Here is an 11,455-nt window from a genome sequence, read left to right on the forward strand (position 1 = left end):
ATAAGAAGCACACAGGAGGCTCGCTGGGAGAGGGGGGTGCACCCCGCTACCTTCAGTGACGTTGCTCATGTGCTCTCATTCCGCATGCGAGGCTCTTTCTTCAGAAACTGTTAATCCTACGCTTAAAATATTTTGTTATTGCATCCTCACTCATTTGCGGGAAATTAGGCTTTTTTGGCGGCCTGGCCACTCTAAATTAGCCGTCAATGAAGCCGCTGATAAGTAGCTAAACTGGCATTGGATCTACTGATTGTACAGGTGCTTCCCACATTCGCTTGCGTGTTGCTAGCTCGTTATCGCCAATACTTGTTGACCGAAGCCATGTCTGATCACGGGCTCCACAGTTCTCCTGAACTCGAACACCTCAGGTTCTGCTAGAAAAGAAGTCTCTTAAACTCTCTCGTGCGAAGTATCCCTGACCTCTTTTCGCTGTGGTATCCCCTCCCCACCCACTTAATCGATAGCTATATCGGGAAGGCCCCTAAACTTCTCCCTTGTGCCACTTTTGCCACGAAATTGAATCTAATGAACTTTTTTTTCTTTTTTTCCCGCCGATTTCCTAATTATCGAAGTAGGTTGCTGGAGACTCCCCTGCGATGGCTTGGACTGCCATTGACTCTGCCAGGGCTTTTATCGTTTGGGGGCACAAAGCTAAGCCACTGCCACAGGGAGGTTCGTCACACCATCCATTCATTCATTTCGGAGACGGCTCGTCTGCCGTGCTAGAACTATTCCGATGAGGCTTACTTTTATTTTATTTTCTCTTATCTATTTCGGCCTTTTTTCCCTATCTCTCTTGAATCTCCGCACAAAATCCTTGCTTCTGCTTTACTTTTTAGCCTCGTGTAATTCATTTTCATCAAAAAACATATTGTTCTTGTCCAATCCTACTAAGTTGGTATGCGTATTTTTGATAAGCCATACCACCACCACCATCTGGCCGACCACGTAAGTGGTGCCCTGGGTACGTCCCAGTGTTTAACGGCAAAATGTGTTAGGGTATGAAAGTGACCAAACCCTACAGGAGATTAACGATGCTTATAATATCTACAGCGAAGAAGCAAACAATGGACTACCCAAGAGTTCACGAGCGCTCGTATTAATGCTCTGGACCCACACCTTCAGCGTCCTCTTCAATTAGGCTTCCCACGGACTGATGCAACCATTCTTTGCCATCTCTGGCTGGGACTCGCCTTTACAAATGCTTACTCGTATTTGATCGGAATAGCAAACAGTGAGGCGTATGAAGTCTGTGAAAAACCGGAGACCAAACGCTATGTTTTTTGCGAGTGTCCACGTTTTTCATCAGCAAGAAGGCAATACTCCTCAACTTCACAGAAGCTGGATTCTCGGCGGCCTTTCTCTGAGGAGAAAAGCCTGGACGACTGGCCTTCTCCGTAATCAACGCACAAGGGGACAAAAGCGTTCTTGTGCTGCGAAAAAACAACCAACCTGCACAGAAGACTGTGCAGAAAAGACTACTCTATATGAAGTCAATGAACTCTATCATCTATAGTCTCGAAACACTGGGCACACCTCTGTACGCTCTGTCCTTACCTTACCCTTCTTTTACTAATTTCATGTTTTTTTTTATTGCTCCCCTTCCCCGCGTGTAGGATAGTAAACTAGGCCACAGCCTGGTTGAAATTCCTGCCTTTCCTTTACCTTTGTTCCTTTTTTCCTTCAGACAATTGTGTGAGCATGCCTTCGATGGTTCCCACAGAAAAGCAGTTATGCTTTTTACGAGGGCGCATGCCTGATAGATAGCTTAGCGGATGTGCTGTGGTGAGTAGAAGCATTGAAGGACTGTCGTAGCGGTGACGGGAAAATGTTTTTATGTTATCTTTCTATGTTGAATGACCGTAAAGTAAAATTTCAGTTTGTATCTAGCTGTAGCGTCTTGTGTGCTTAGTCGTCATCCTCGTTCTTTTTTTTTTCGTAGTAAAATGCAGTGAGATTTTCCCACTTTACCCTGACGCTGCTCGCGACCTATCTGGTAGTTCTTTTTCACATATTTTCTTTCCTCTTCCGTTGTTTTCTTCACTTGACTGCGTAAAAACAAATCCAACGTGTCCTGTTAGTAAAACGAACGCTGCTACTCTTGGCTGTGTACCGATATCTGTTGCCTCAGACATACCCGAGGTTTTATTGGACCTGCATAATGGGGACACTTACGCACTCTTAACAGAAATGCGAGTCAAAAAGGCTGTAACGGGTTGTATTTAATAACTCCTCAGAAAGTTTACTACCCCACATAACGGTACGTAGGTACTGCCAGTCGGTATGGACATAAATGCTATTGTCACTAGTCTAGACCGTGCACTTAGTTACTAACTCTTGTTGGATACTAACATTCATTGATACTAACACAATTCTGACTTATTAAACGTAATAACTTCATCACTATTCCTACTCCACCTGACGATAAAAACTTTTTGCAAATCCATATGCTGACTCAAATATGCTGAAAACTTCTGTGTCCGACCTCCGTCGTGAAGAACGTGCTGTTGGGTTGTCCTCGGGTACGACTTCGTAGCGTTCCCTTCGTAGCTTCGCCATCTGACACATGGCGAAGAACACGAAAAGGCCCAGAGTATCGCCGAAGCAGCTTCTCCGAAAGTCCTTGGCGGAGAATCGGCGTCCGAACCCACACAAGGTCGCCTGGTCGATACTCGACGTTACGGCGTTGTTGTACTTCTTGGCATCGATTTCTTGTTGGTGTCGAATTGGGACGCGTGCGAGCTGGTGTGCTTCCTCCGCCCATTTGGTAAAAGCCTTGGCATTGGTGCTGGTCCCGTTGTTTTCATCAACAGGCAACATTTCATCTAAAGTTGTCGTTACAATATGCATAATTCCAAAATAATCGCTCAAATGTTTCATTTTTGAGACAAGCCAACCGACCTATCAGAGAACTTTCCGCTACTGGCTATGAAAGCAAGAGCAGATGTGTTTCTAAGGTAATCAAGTTACATTCGCTCTCCCCGTGCATTCCGTTGATTTTCTTGCTCAATCTATTTGTTGTCCAAGTGTGATAAGTGCATTTCGTATTATATCTGTGTCGTGCCGCGGTGCCCACATTCTTTCTTTCGGGTATTCACGAGCGCACTCTATTTTAGTTAACACAGTGTTGTACGGAACGCCGTTCCAAGGAACGGCGTTCCTGGAACTAGTTCCTTTTTGGAGGAACGGAGGAACACCGTCGTTCCATGAAGGGTGGGTGGAACTGTAAAGGTAACTCGTTATGTTTATGAAGGAACGGCAGGAACGGCGCTCCTTCTGCAAACATTACATTGCTAGGATTTGGCTTTTTTTGATGCCAAGGCTCGAGCATAAAAATCCACAAGTCGCTATTGTCGTTCTCTTCCTAAAAGCTGGCCAGTGTGCCTGCGCCCTTCAGCGGAACGTCCTTCCTCGAACGTCGTGGGCCGCAGCTTGTGCTTGCTTTCATGCCGGTTGAGCTTACGCGGCGTTCAACGGGTGAATAGCGCAGCAGCGAGAATGCTTTTTACCTTCCATTGTCTATCTGGACAGGTCAGGATGCGCGTCTTGGCGATGGAATTGTTCCCTGCCGGGCGGCGCTGCAGGTCCCTTGTGAACCCACCGTATCTGTATATTGTCAGGTGTAATTACCGCATTAGTGCGCACGAGGCGCGGGTGCGTTGCTGTCTTGGGACTTGCGCTCACGGTGAGGTGATTCGAAGGGTCACCGGCTATCAACAGGGCTGGGCACGCCGCAGTGTCTCGGGATGCTGTGCTGCTCGAAGTTACAGAGTGCGCACGCAGTTCGTCGTGGCGCGTTGTGTCGCCCACCTGGCGGGAAGGGGTCCAGGTCCTTTTGTATTGCACGCGTCGTGTTGACGAAGGACAGGAGTTTCGTCATTGTTGGGCATAATTTCGTTGCGTGCCGTATGGACAATACCTGAGAGAGGCCGCCCGAACGTGGACGGCCAGCCTTCAGAGGTTCTTTAGTGTGTCGGTTTCAACCTGTGCTTTTATCATTTTTAGTGTAAATGTTTTTTTTTACGCGCGGGATCAGGCTCCGCGTTATTTATTGTACGTATTTCTAACCAAAGCAACTTATTTGTGCGTCGTGTCCACATATGCCCCGGATACGTATTCCCAAACCATATCCCGTAGGGGCCCAGGCCGACCACACCCCCTAAGCAGGGGCGCAGCCGGAGAGGTTAAAAAAATTGCAATTTTTTAACCTCCTTGGACGCAGCACCATGACGTCTCTACCTATATGTGGGCGACTTCATGCGAGGTGGATCTTTTCTTTTTCCCCCTCCCCTCGTTTCGACTGCTTGGCAGGCGGCCGGTGGTTTCGCTCCGTGGGCGGGACTGGCCTGCGGCGCTGGGGAAGCTGCCGCACATGTGGTAGAAACTAACCTTTTGTACCTGAGCCCCTGATCTCTCCGCGCTCTTCTTGCGCACCTGCAAGTTGACGCTGACCTACGATCGTGTTCCTAGATAAGCGCTCGACTCGGTGCTCGAAGTGCGCGAGGGCGGATGGACGCTTTCACGCGCATGTGGCAATTATACACGGTCTGCAAAGCAAACACCCTCATTGAAAGCTCATTCTACAGCACACAGAAGGGTATACAATTGAGTTGGGTGCTCTTTCACTATATACACTCCTCAAAACACGATTCGGTGCTGCAGGTAAGGATTACAAGAAAGGCAGCCAATTACCCATGACTACATTTACAAACTGTCCTACTCTTGAGAAATATTACAGCTGCATGAACTGCTACATTTTGGCACTTTCATAAGCACTATTACATTGAATTTCGTTAACATTAACTTCGTTGCATTATTCTTTATCAGGAACAGTGCCACTAAGGAACACATTGACATTTTGTTAACAGCAATGAAAGGTGTGAATCGTTCTTGCAAGGGTGATACATTGATAAGAAAGACACCAGCTCAAACGTGCACGTTTTACACTCGGTCATGACTTCTGCATAATTTGCACTGCTGTTCATTAAAATTTAGGGAAACAATATCGAAAATATATACCAACCGAGGGCTAAGTAATAGTTGGATTGTACAGCAACTGAAGTACTCGAGGAGTTTGATATATGTCTTCTGTACAGGGCTATTGACCACAGTCTCTTCACTGAAGCCATCAGGCCGAGTTTGATATTAGTAATGATGCGTGCTACCACTCACGCTGTTGCCAATGTCGATTAGTTATTTTTAACAATTTGTGCTTCATGCACACAGAGATTTTGCTGCATAAGATACGTTATTTATAAATACACAGCACCAGCAGGATCCGAATGGCGCTGATGCCCCCCCCCCCCTGTTATCTGGAAGGCACACCAAATCGTTACCACTTAATTTGGCTCTGTCCATTATTCGACCGTAATCGCCACCAGCTTTTAACTCTAGGTCCCGCCCCTGCGACTGCACAGGAACATGTTAGTCGGGTCCGTGACGATCCCACCGCACTAGAAGCAATTACCGATTACGCCCTTGAAAACAGACTCTACAAATTGGTGTAGCAGCCTGGCCGACTTCCCCGTTCGGTATACAATGTGAACTGTCTGCATCGTGCACTGTTTTCAGTGTGAACCGCATTGTCCACAGTGGGAACTGTACATTTAAGTGTGAACTGTGCGTTTTGCTGCCACTGACTGACTTTAATGTGTTCATTTTGCGATTAGGACCCCAAGACTGCAACTGTGTTCATTGTGCGAGTTGTGACCTTCCCCTTTTCTCCTCATCCTTGCTCCCCCACGGCCCCATGGCCTCTCATTTAATGCAATGTTACACTCACTCAGATACGTATATTCTTTTCGCTGGGACTAATGAGTAGTTGCCCGTGAGCTTGAAGTCACGGTAGTCGCAGCAGATATAAAACTAAGTAAAAAAGTTATCTCCTTGGCGCAGTATTTTTGCGATAGTTATCTGGGAGTCCAAATAGCGGCAAAAAATTGTCACTTTTAGAGATCCACTGATGGGTATAGATGAGCAGTTTGTGTCTGTTTCCTGCGACGCATTTTTAGCTACCACACATATATATTTCTGTAGTGTCTGCACTTTTAATTCGCCAGCATTGTGTCACAGCTCGTGCCTCAACTGTAAGCCACACACACGCAAAAAACTATACAAATGTATAAACAAGAGATAGCAGGAATAAAAATATAAATAGTACTACACAAGTTTCCCACAGAGCGAAACCATCTGCCGCCCGCAAAGCAGCCGAAACGAGGGGAGGGGTAAAAAAGAAAAAATCCACCTCGCATGAAGTCGCGCACATATAGGTAGAGATGTCACAGTGCTGCGACCAAGGAGGTTAAAAAATTATTGGCTGCGCCCTTGCTTAGGAAGTGTGGTCGGCCTGGGCCCCTACGGGATATGGTTTGGGAATACGCGCCCCGGATACATGAACTCGACGATAAAGGGTCGAGTCGACTGGCGGGTCCAGCTTCCTCGACCACTCCCGCGTTTATATGAACCCCGTCCAACGAATTGAGGTGAGGGGAGCGGCGGGGTTCCCGAAAAGGAGTTACCGTATTTTCACGATTCTAACACGCACCCTCTTTTGCTAAAAGGTTGCCTTAAGATTTGTTTGTGTGCGCGTTACAATCGGGCTCAAAACCGAATAGGCATTAAAGAGGCCAGCAGCATTGCCATACGGAACGAAAACGAAGTCCCCAAAAATCCACCTCTATCCAATAAAATCAACCCGTGAATACCACGTGAGTGAATATAGGCGCAATAATTCCTGAATGGCATGACGCATACCTTGGTCAGCTGTTGCACATTTTCTTGTGCTGCTGCAATTAGCCCGTAACGCTTAGAATTATGAAGATCAAATCACTTGAAATCGCAAACAGCTTAAATTTTTCCCTATAACTTTATCTCCAGCAGCAGCTGGATAACAAATCTTATTATTTGGCTTCCACAGCTGCATACGTCAAATAAAATATCCGTCGTCCAGGTACGTGGTGCCATGTCTTTTTCATCTGCGCCGTACAGTAAGTATCAAATTGTTTTTTTTTTCGAATTTTCCGGCGCGAACATACCCGCGCGGTACAATTGGAGGCGCGTTAGAACCGCACAAATACGGTATTCTTCTCCCCGCGGCCCGCCAACTCAGCGCGACGAACGAGCCAACCTACCCCCTTCCTCCGAGTCGACTGGACTCGCCGCGGCGGCTGTGCGACCCAGCCCCCTCCGCTTATACATGGGGAGTTGAGTCCAAAAATCCTGTTTACATTTCGACTCAACGCGGCCTCGTCGGGTCAACGTACAGGGGGTATATTTGGCTATCTTTGGTTGTTCCCTTCATCTACTACCCTGATTGTGTTCAGTATACCTTCTAATTCTTTCGCGTAGATTTCATATGTGACTACGCTGTTTACCTTTTTTTTGTTATCGCCTTCCGACTTAAAATTGTATTGCGAACCACGTAGCCGTTATAGCCATTACTTGTTGTGCCGTGTTTTGTTACTCGCCAATTTGTGCTTTACGATCCGCAAAGCTTCACTTTTGCAACCCCCTTACTCAATTCACTGCAAAGGGCCTGTGAAATATTTTAAATAAACTGCAATATTGAATAACCATTCATTATACGCCTGTCTATTGTTCCTTTCGACATGGTTTCTTAAGCAAGAAATCTAATTATGTTCCTGCATGTGAGTAATTTTCTATCTACACATCTGAAGCGCAGTAACATTACTGCGCATTTGTAAGACCGAAGTGGAACGTGCTCTATGTATTGCACCCATAATAGACGAGCACCATAATCGCAGTTAGACATGTCTGGAGTTCATCCGGTGCTCCCTCAAAAAAATTCGTCTAGGAGCGTTTCTTTGGATTCTATTTATCTTCAGATAATCTGTTGTCATCGGTGTTCCTATTTGTATAACATGCGTATTTCGGTGTGAGTTTTAGATTTCTCACTATATTCGCCTCAGGATTATCCGACACCACATTTTAATTTAAAAAAAATGAACTGTAACGTTAATGTAACAACACGTTCCCTATTTCGAGGTGGAACTGGAACGCACTCCTTTCACAATAAAGGAACTTGTAACGGGAACTCGTTTCAAAATTGGGAAGGAACGAGGAACGAGCTTTCGTTCCTGTTTTACAGGAACGTGTGCAACACTGAGTTAACACACCTTTTAAAGGTGTGTGTCATGGGTCACTATTTTCACGCCCTTCTCGGCCAAAAGAGTGTCAAAAAAGCTTAGTGTGTACATATTAGATTAAGCACGCGCTTGTTACTATATTATGCAATGCCAGTTAGTAAAAGCAAGTAGATAAGGGCAGTGTTACTCACTAGGACAATCCTGCTGAAGGTAGTACTGCGCACTATCTGCTTCAGTTATTCAACTTACTAGTGCTACACTTACTACCTCCTGTTACTAACTACCTGGTGGATGATGTGACAGGTAATAGGTTAGTGTTCCGTTAGTAAACGCCCCCACCTTTTTTAAGAGTGTGGGCCATGCCAGATGTTTTCGCAGTTTGTACACGGTTTTGCCTATATGTACTTCACCTTAAATCTTTGTGTCAACTTTTGGCAGGCAGTTGACTGGAGTGACAGACAGACAGACAGACAGCAGACAGAAAAAATTAAGACATTTTAAGACCTTTCGACAGACCAAAGTAGACCTAAGCTTTCCCCAATTCATTGGTAACTATCCTCTTAAGATCCCCAGGAAAGCTGCCCGTAGGATGTCGCAAATCGAGGAGCTGCCTTACACGTCTCAATACATCGTGTTTCTGCAAGTATCATCCCAGAGTCATGTATAAAATATTGTTACGAGGCAATAAAAATATACTTGCATTATTCCCAAGACAACCTGCTGGGTCGCCGCTAGCACACACAAAGGATTATGCAAAAACCTCAACCCGCCATCTTCTTTTAGTTGAACCCCTCAAAATCGCTTTTTCAAACAATGGCAGGTCCCCTCCCCCACTAACCACATAGTTTGCTGCTGCTTCTTAGCTGTGCGCCTTGGCGAAATCGAAATCGAATCGAACTCCAAATCCAACTCCAATGGCTATCTCTAAACAATAAATAAAATGCACCATTCTCCACCTCTGTCATCGGACAGCGTTACCGACCATAACGCGGTCTGTGACGCTTCCTTCAGCACCGTGAAAAACGATGAAAATCGACTGGCACCCCCCATGGCCACGCTTCCAACCGTCCGTAGACTCAGTCAGCTACATCGACATAAAAATAAACACCACAAAGCTAAACAACAATCCACAAGCTGCCTGTGGTCTTAGTAATTCAAATATTTCAACTCAACAACTCCCTTCTCCCGCCGCCCGTGCACCGTGCTGAATGGAGTGAATATCAGCGAGTAGGCGAGGTTAAAAGTAATGCTCTTGTACCCGGCAGCAGCATCATTTTTAAAAGTAACAAATCACTAAAGATTCTCCTGCCCCTGACACTCTCAGTGCGATGCGGCTCCACGCACATTTTTTTTTCGTCTCAAAAACCGGTCCTAAAGCCTTCATGGGTGCTCCTCATCGCTTGCAGACCAGTTTCCGGAGAGAGAAAACACATGCGGAAACGCGTCGTTCACCGCGCGTGGTTGGAACTTCACGACTGTGCTGGCGAAATAGAGAAAAATTTTCCCTTACGCGTATCTGGGGCGCTGGCACTCAGCCGGTGTTTCCCACGTGGTTCTATCGTTTGCGTATTTCCGACAGACATTGTCTTTAGCACCTTTGGCTTGGACGCTGTCGGTGTTTCAACCTTGAAACTGGTGTCCGACCGTTCTCCACCTTGTTCAGTCGTTTGCTTAGTTCCGTGAGGCATTGTCATTGGCACCTTCGGCTTGGTAGTTGTAGGTGTTCCAACCTTGACACTGATGTCCGACCGTGCTCCACCTTGTTCAGTCGTTTGCTTAGTTCCGTGAGGCATTGTCATTGGCACCTTCGGCTTGGTAGTTGTAGGTGTTCCAACCTTGACACTGATGTCCGACCGTGCTCCACCTTGTTCAGTCGTTTGCTGAGTTCCGTAAGGCATTGTCATTGGCACCTTCGGCTTGGTAGCTGTCGGTGTTCCAACCTTGACACTGGTGTCCGACCGTGCTCCACCTTGTTCAGTCGTTTGCTTAGTTCCGTGAAGTATTGTCATTGGCACCTCCGGCATGGCAGCTGTATCCGTTTTACCCTTGACAGTGTAGTCCGACCGTGCTCCAACTTCTTCAGTCATTTGCTTAGTTCCGCCAGGCATTGTCATTGGCACCTCCGGCATGACAGCTGTAGGCGTTTCACCCTTGACAGTGGTCTCCGACCATGCTCCATCTTGTTCAGTCGTTTGCTTAGTTCCGTGAAGTATTGTCATTGGCACCTCCGGCATGGCAGCTGTATCCGTTTCACCCTTGACAGTGGTGTCCGACCGTGCTCCACCTTCTTCAGTCATTTGCTTAGTTCCGCCAGACATTGTCATTGGCACCTCCGGCATGACAGCTGTAGGCGTTTCACCCTTGACAGTGGTGTCCGACCGTGCTCCACCTTCTTCAGTCATTTGCTTAGTTCCGTGAGGCATTGTCATTGGCACCTTCGCCTTGGAAGCTGTAGGTGTTTCACCCTTGACACTGGTGTCCGACTGTGGTGCCGCGATATTGGCGGTAGTAGTCGAAGTCCGCGCAGGACTACTTAGCGGCTGAACACCCACGGCTTCCATTTCTTTCGCTATGTGACAGGCTTTTTCCCAAGAGGCTTCCTCGTCAGGCATCACCAAGAGGCGATCTCGAATGCTTTTGTTTCGAAGACCAACGATAAGCCTGTCCCGCAAGGCATCCTGTAGAAAACCGCCGAACTTGCAATGGGCAGCTATTTCCCTCATTGCGATGATGAAATCCGTAATGGTCTCGCTTGGATGCTGCTTTCGTTTGTTGAACCGGTACCTTGCAGACACTACGGAACCCCTCGGGCTGTAAAAAGTTTTTAGTGCGCTTGAAACCTCTTCGAAGGATGCTTGACGGTGTGTCTTCGGAAAAAGCAGGGCCTGAAGCGTGGGGTAGACTTCCGCGGGGAGTGCAGTCAAGAAAACAGCTCGCTTCTGGTCGCCCGTGACGTCGTTAGCCTCGGCGTACGTCTCGAAGCGCTCCAGAAACACATCGAAATTTCCGCCATCGGGGTTGAATTCAGGGAGCTTGCCGTGGGTAGCGGCCATACCATTGCAGCGCTGAGACTGCTGTCGGCGGTCCTATTGTTCCCGCTCAGAACGCAAGAGCGGGTGAGCGTGACGCACCCTATCTCTGCTGCGGTGAGAGGTTGTGTAAAAATTGGCCGCGTATCTGCTCCTTTCGTTACAAATGTCGACGCACGACGATAGTCGCCTGGCGTCCCTGGGAAGTAAATGCCTCCCTTCTCTTTTCCACTTACTACTCATGCTGCTCCTCTCCCGTGTCGTTTCTTCCAAGATTTCATTTTCCATATTGTTGTGTAAATATGCGTGAATTGTCTCGTC

The 11,455-nt window shown here is 47.2% G+C and overlaps 1 protein-coding gene across 1 annotated transcript in view; it reads right to left on the reverse strand.

Moving 5' to 3' along the window:
- Positions 1-11,173, reverse strand: part of LOC144142676 (uncharacterized) — a 35,935-nt gene extending 24,762 nt beyond the window's left edge. The window contains exon 1 of the mRNA XM_077674334.1: positions 9,616-11,173. Within this exon, the coding sequence (XP_077530460.1) occupies positions 9,616-11,158 (1,543 nt within the window). The 5' untranslated portion in view covers positions 11,159-11,173. The remainder of the gene's footprint in view (positions 1-9,615) is intronic.
- Between the last annotated feature and the right edge of the window lie 282 nt (positions 11,174-11,455).

Source organism: Haemaphysalis longicornis, unplaced genomic scaffold, assembly GCF_048455015.1.
Source record: "Haemaphysalis longicornis isolate Haplotype H1 unplaced genomic scaffold, Haemaphysalis longicornis Haplotype H1 scaffold_6, whole genome shotgun sequence".
NCBI lineage: Eukaryota > Metazoa > Arthropoda > Arachnida > Ixodida > Ixodidae > Haemaphysalis > Haemaphysalis longicornis.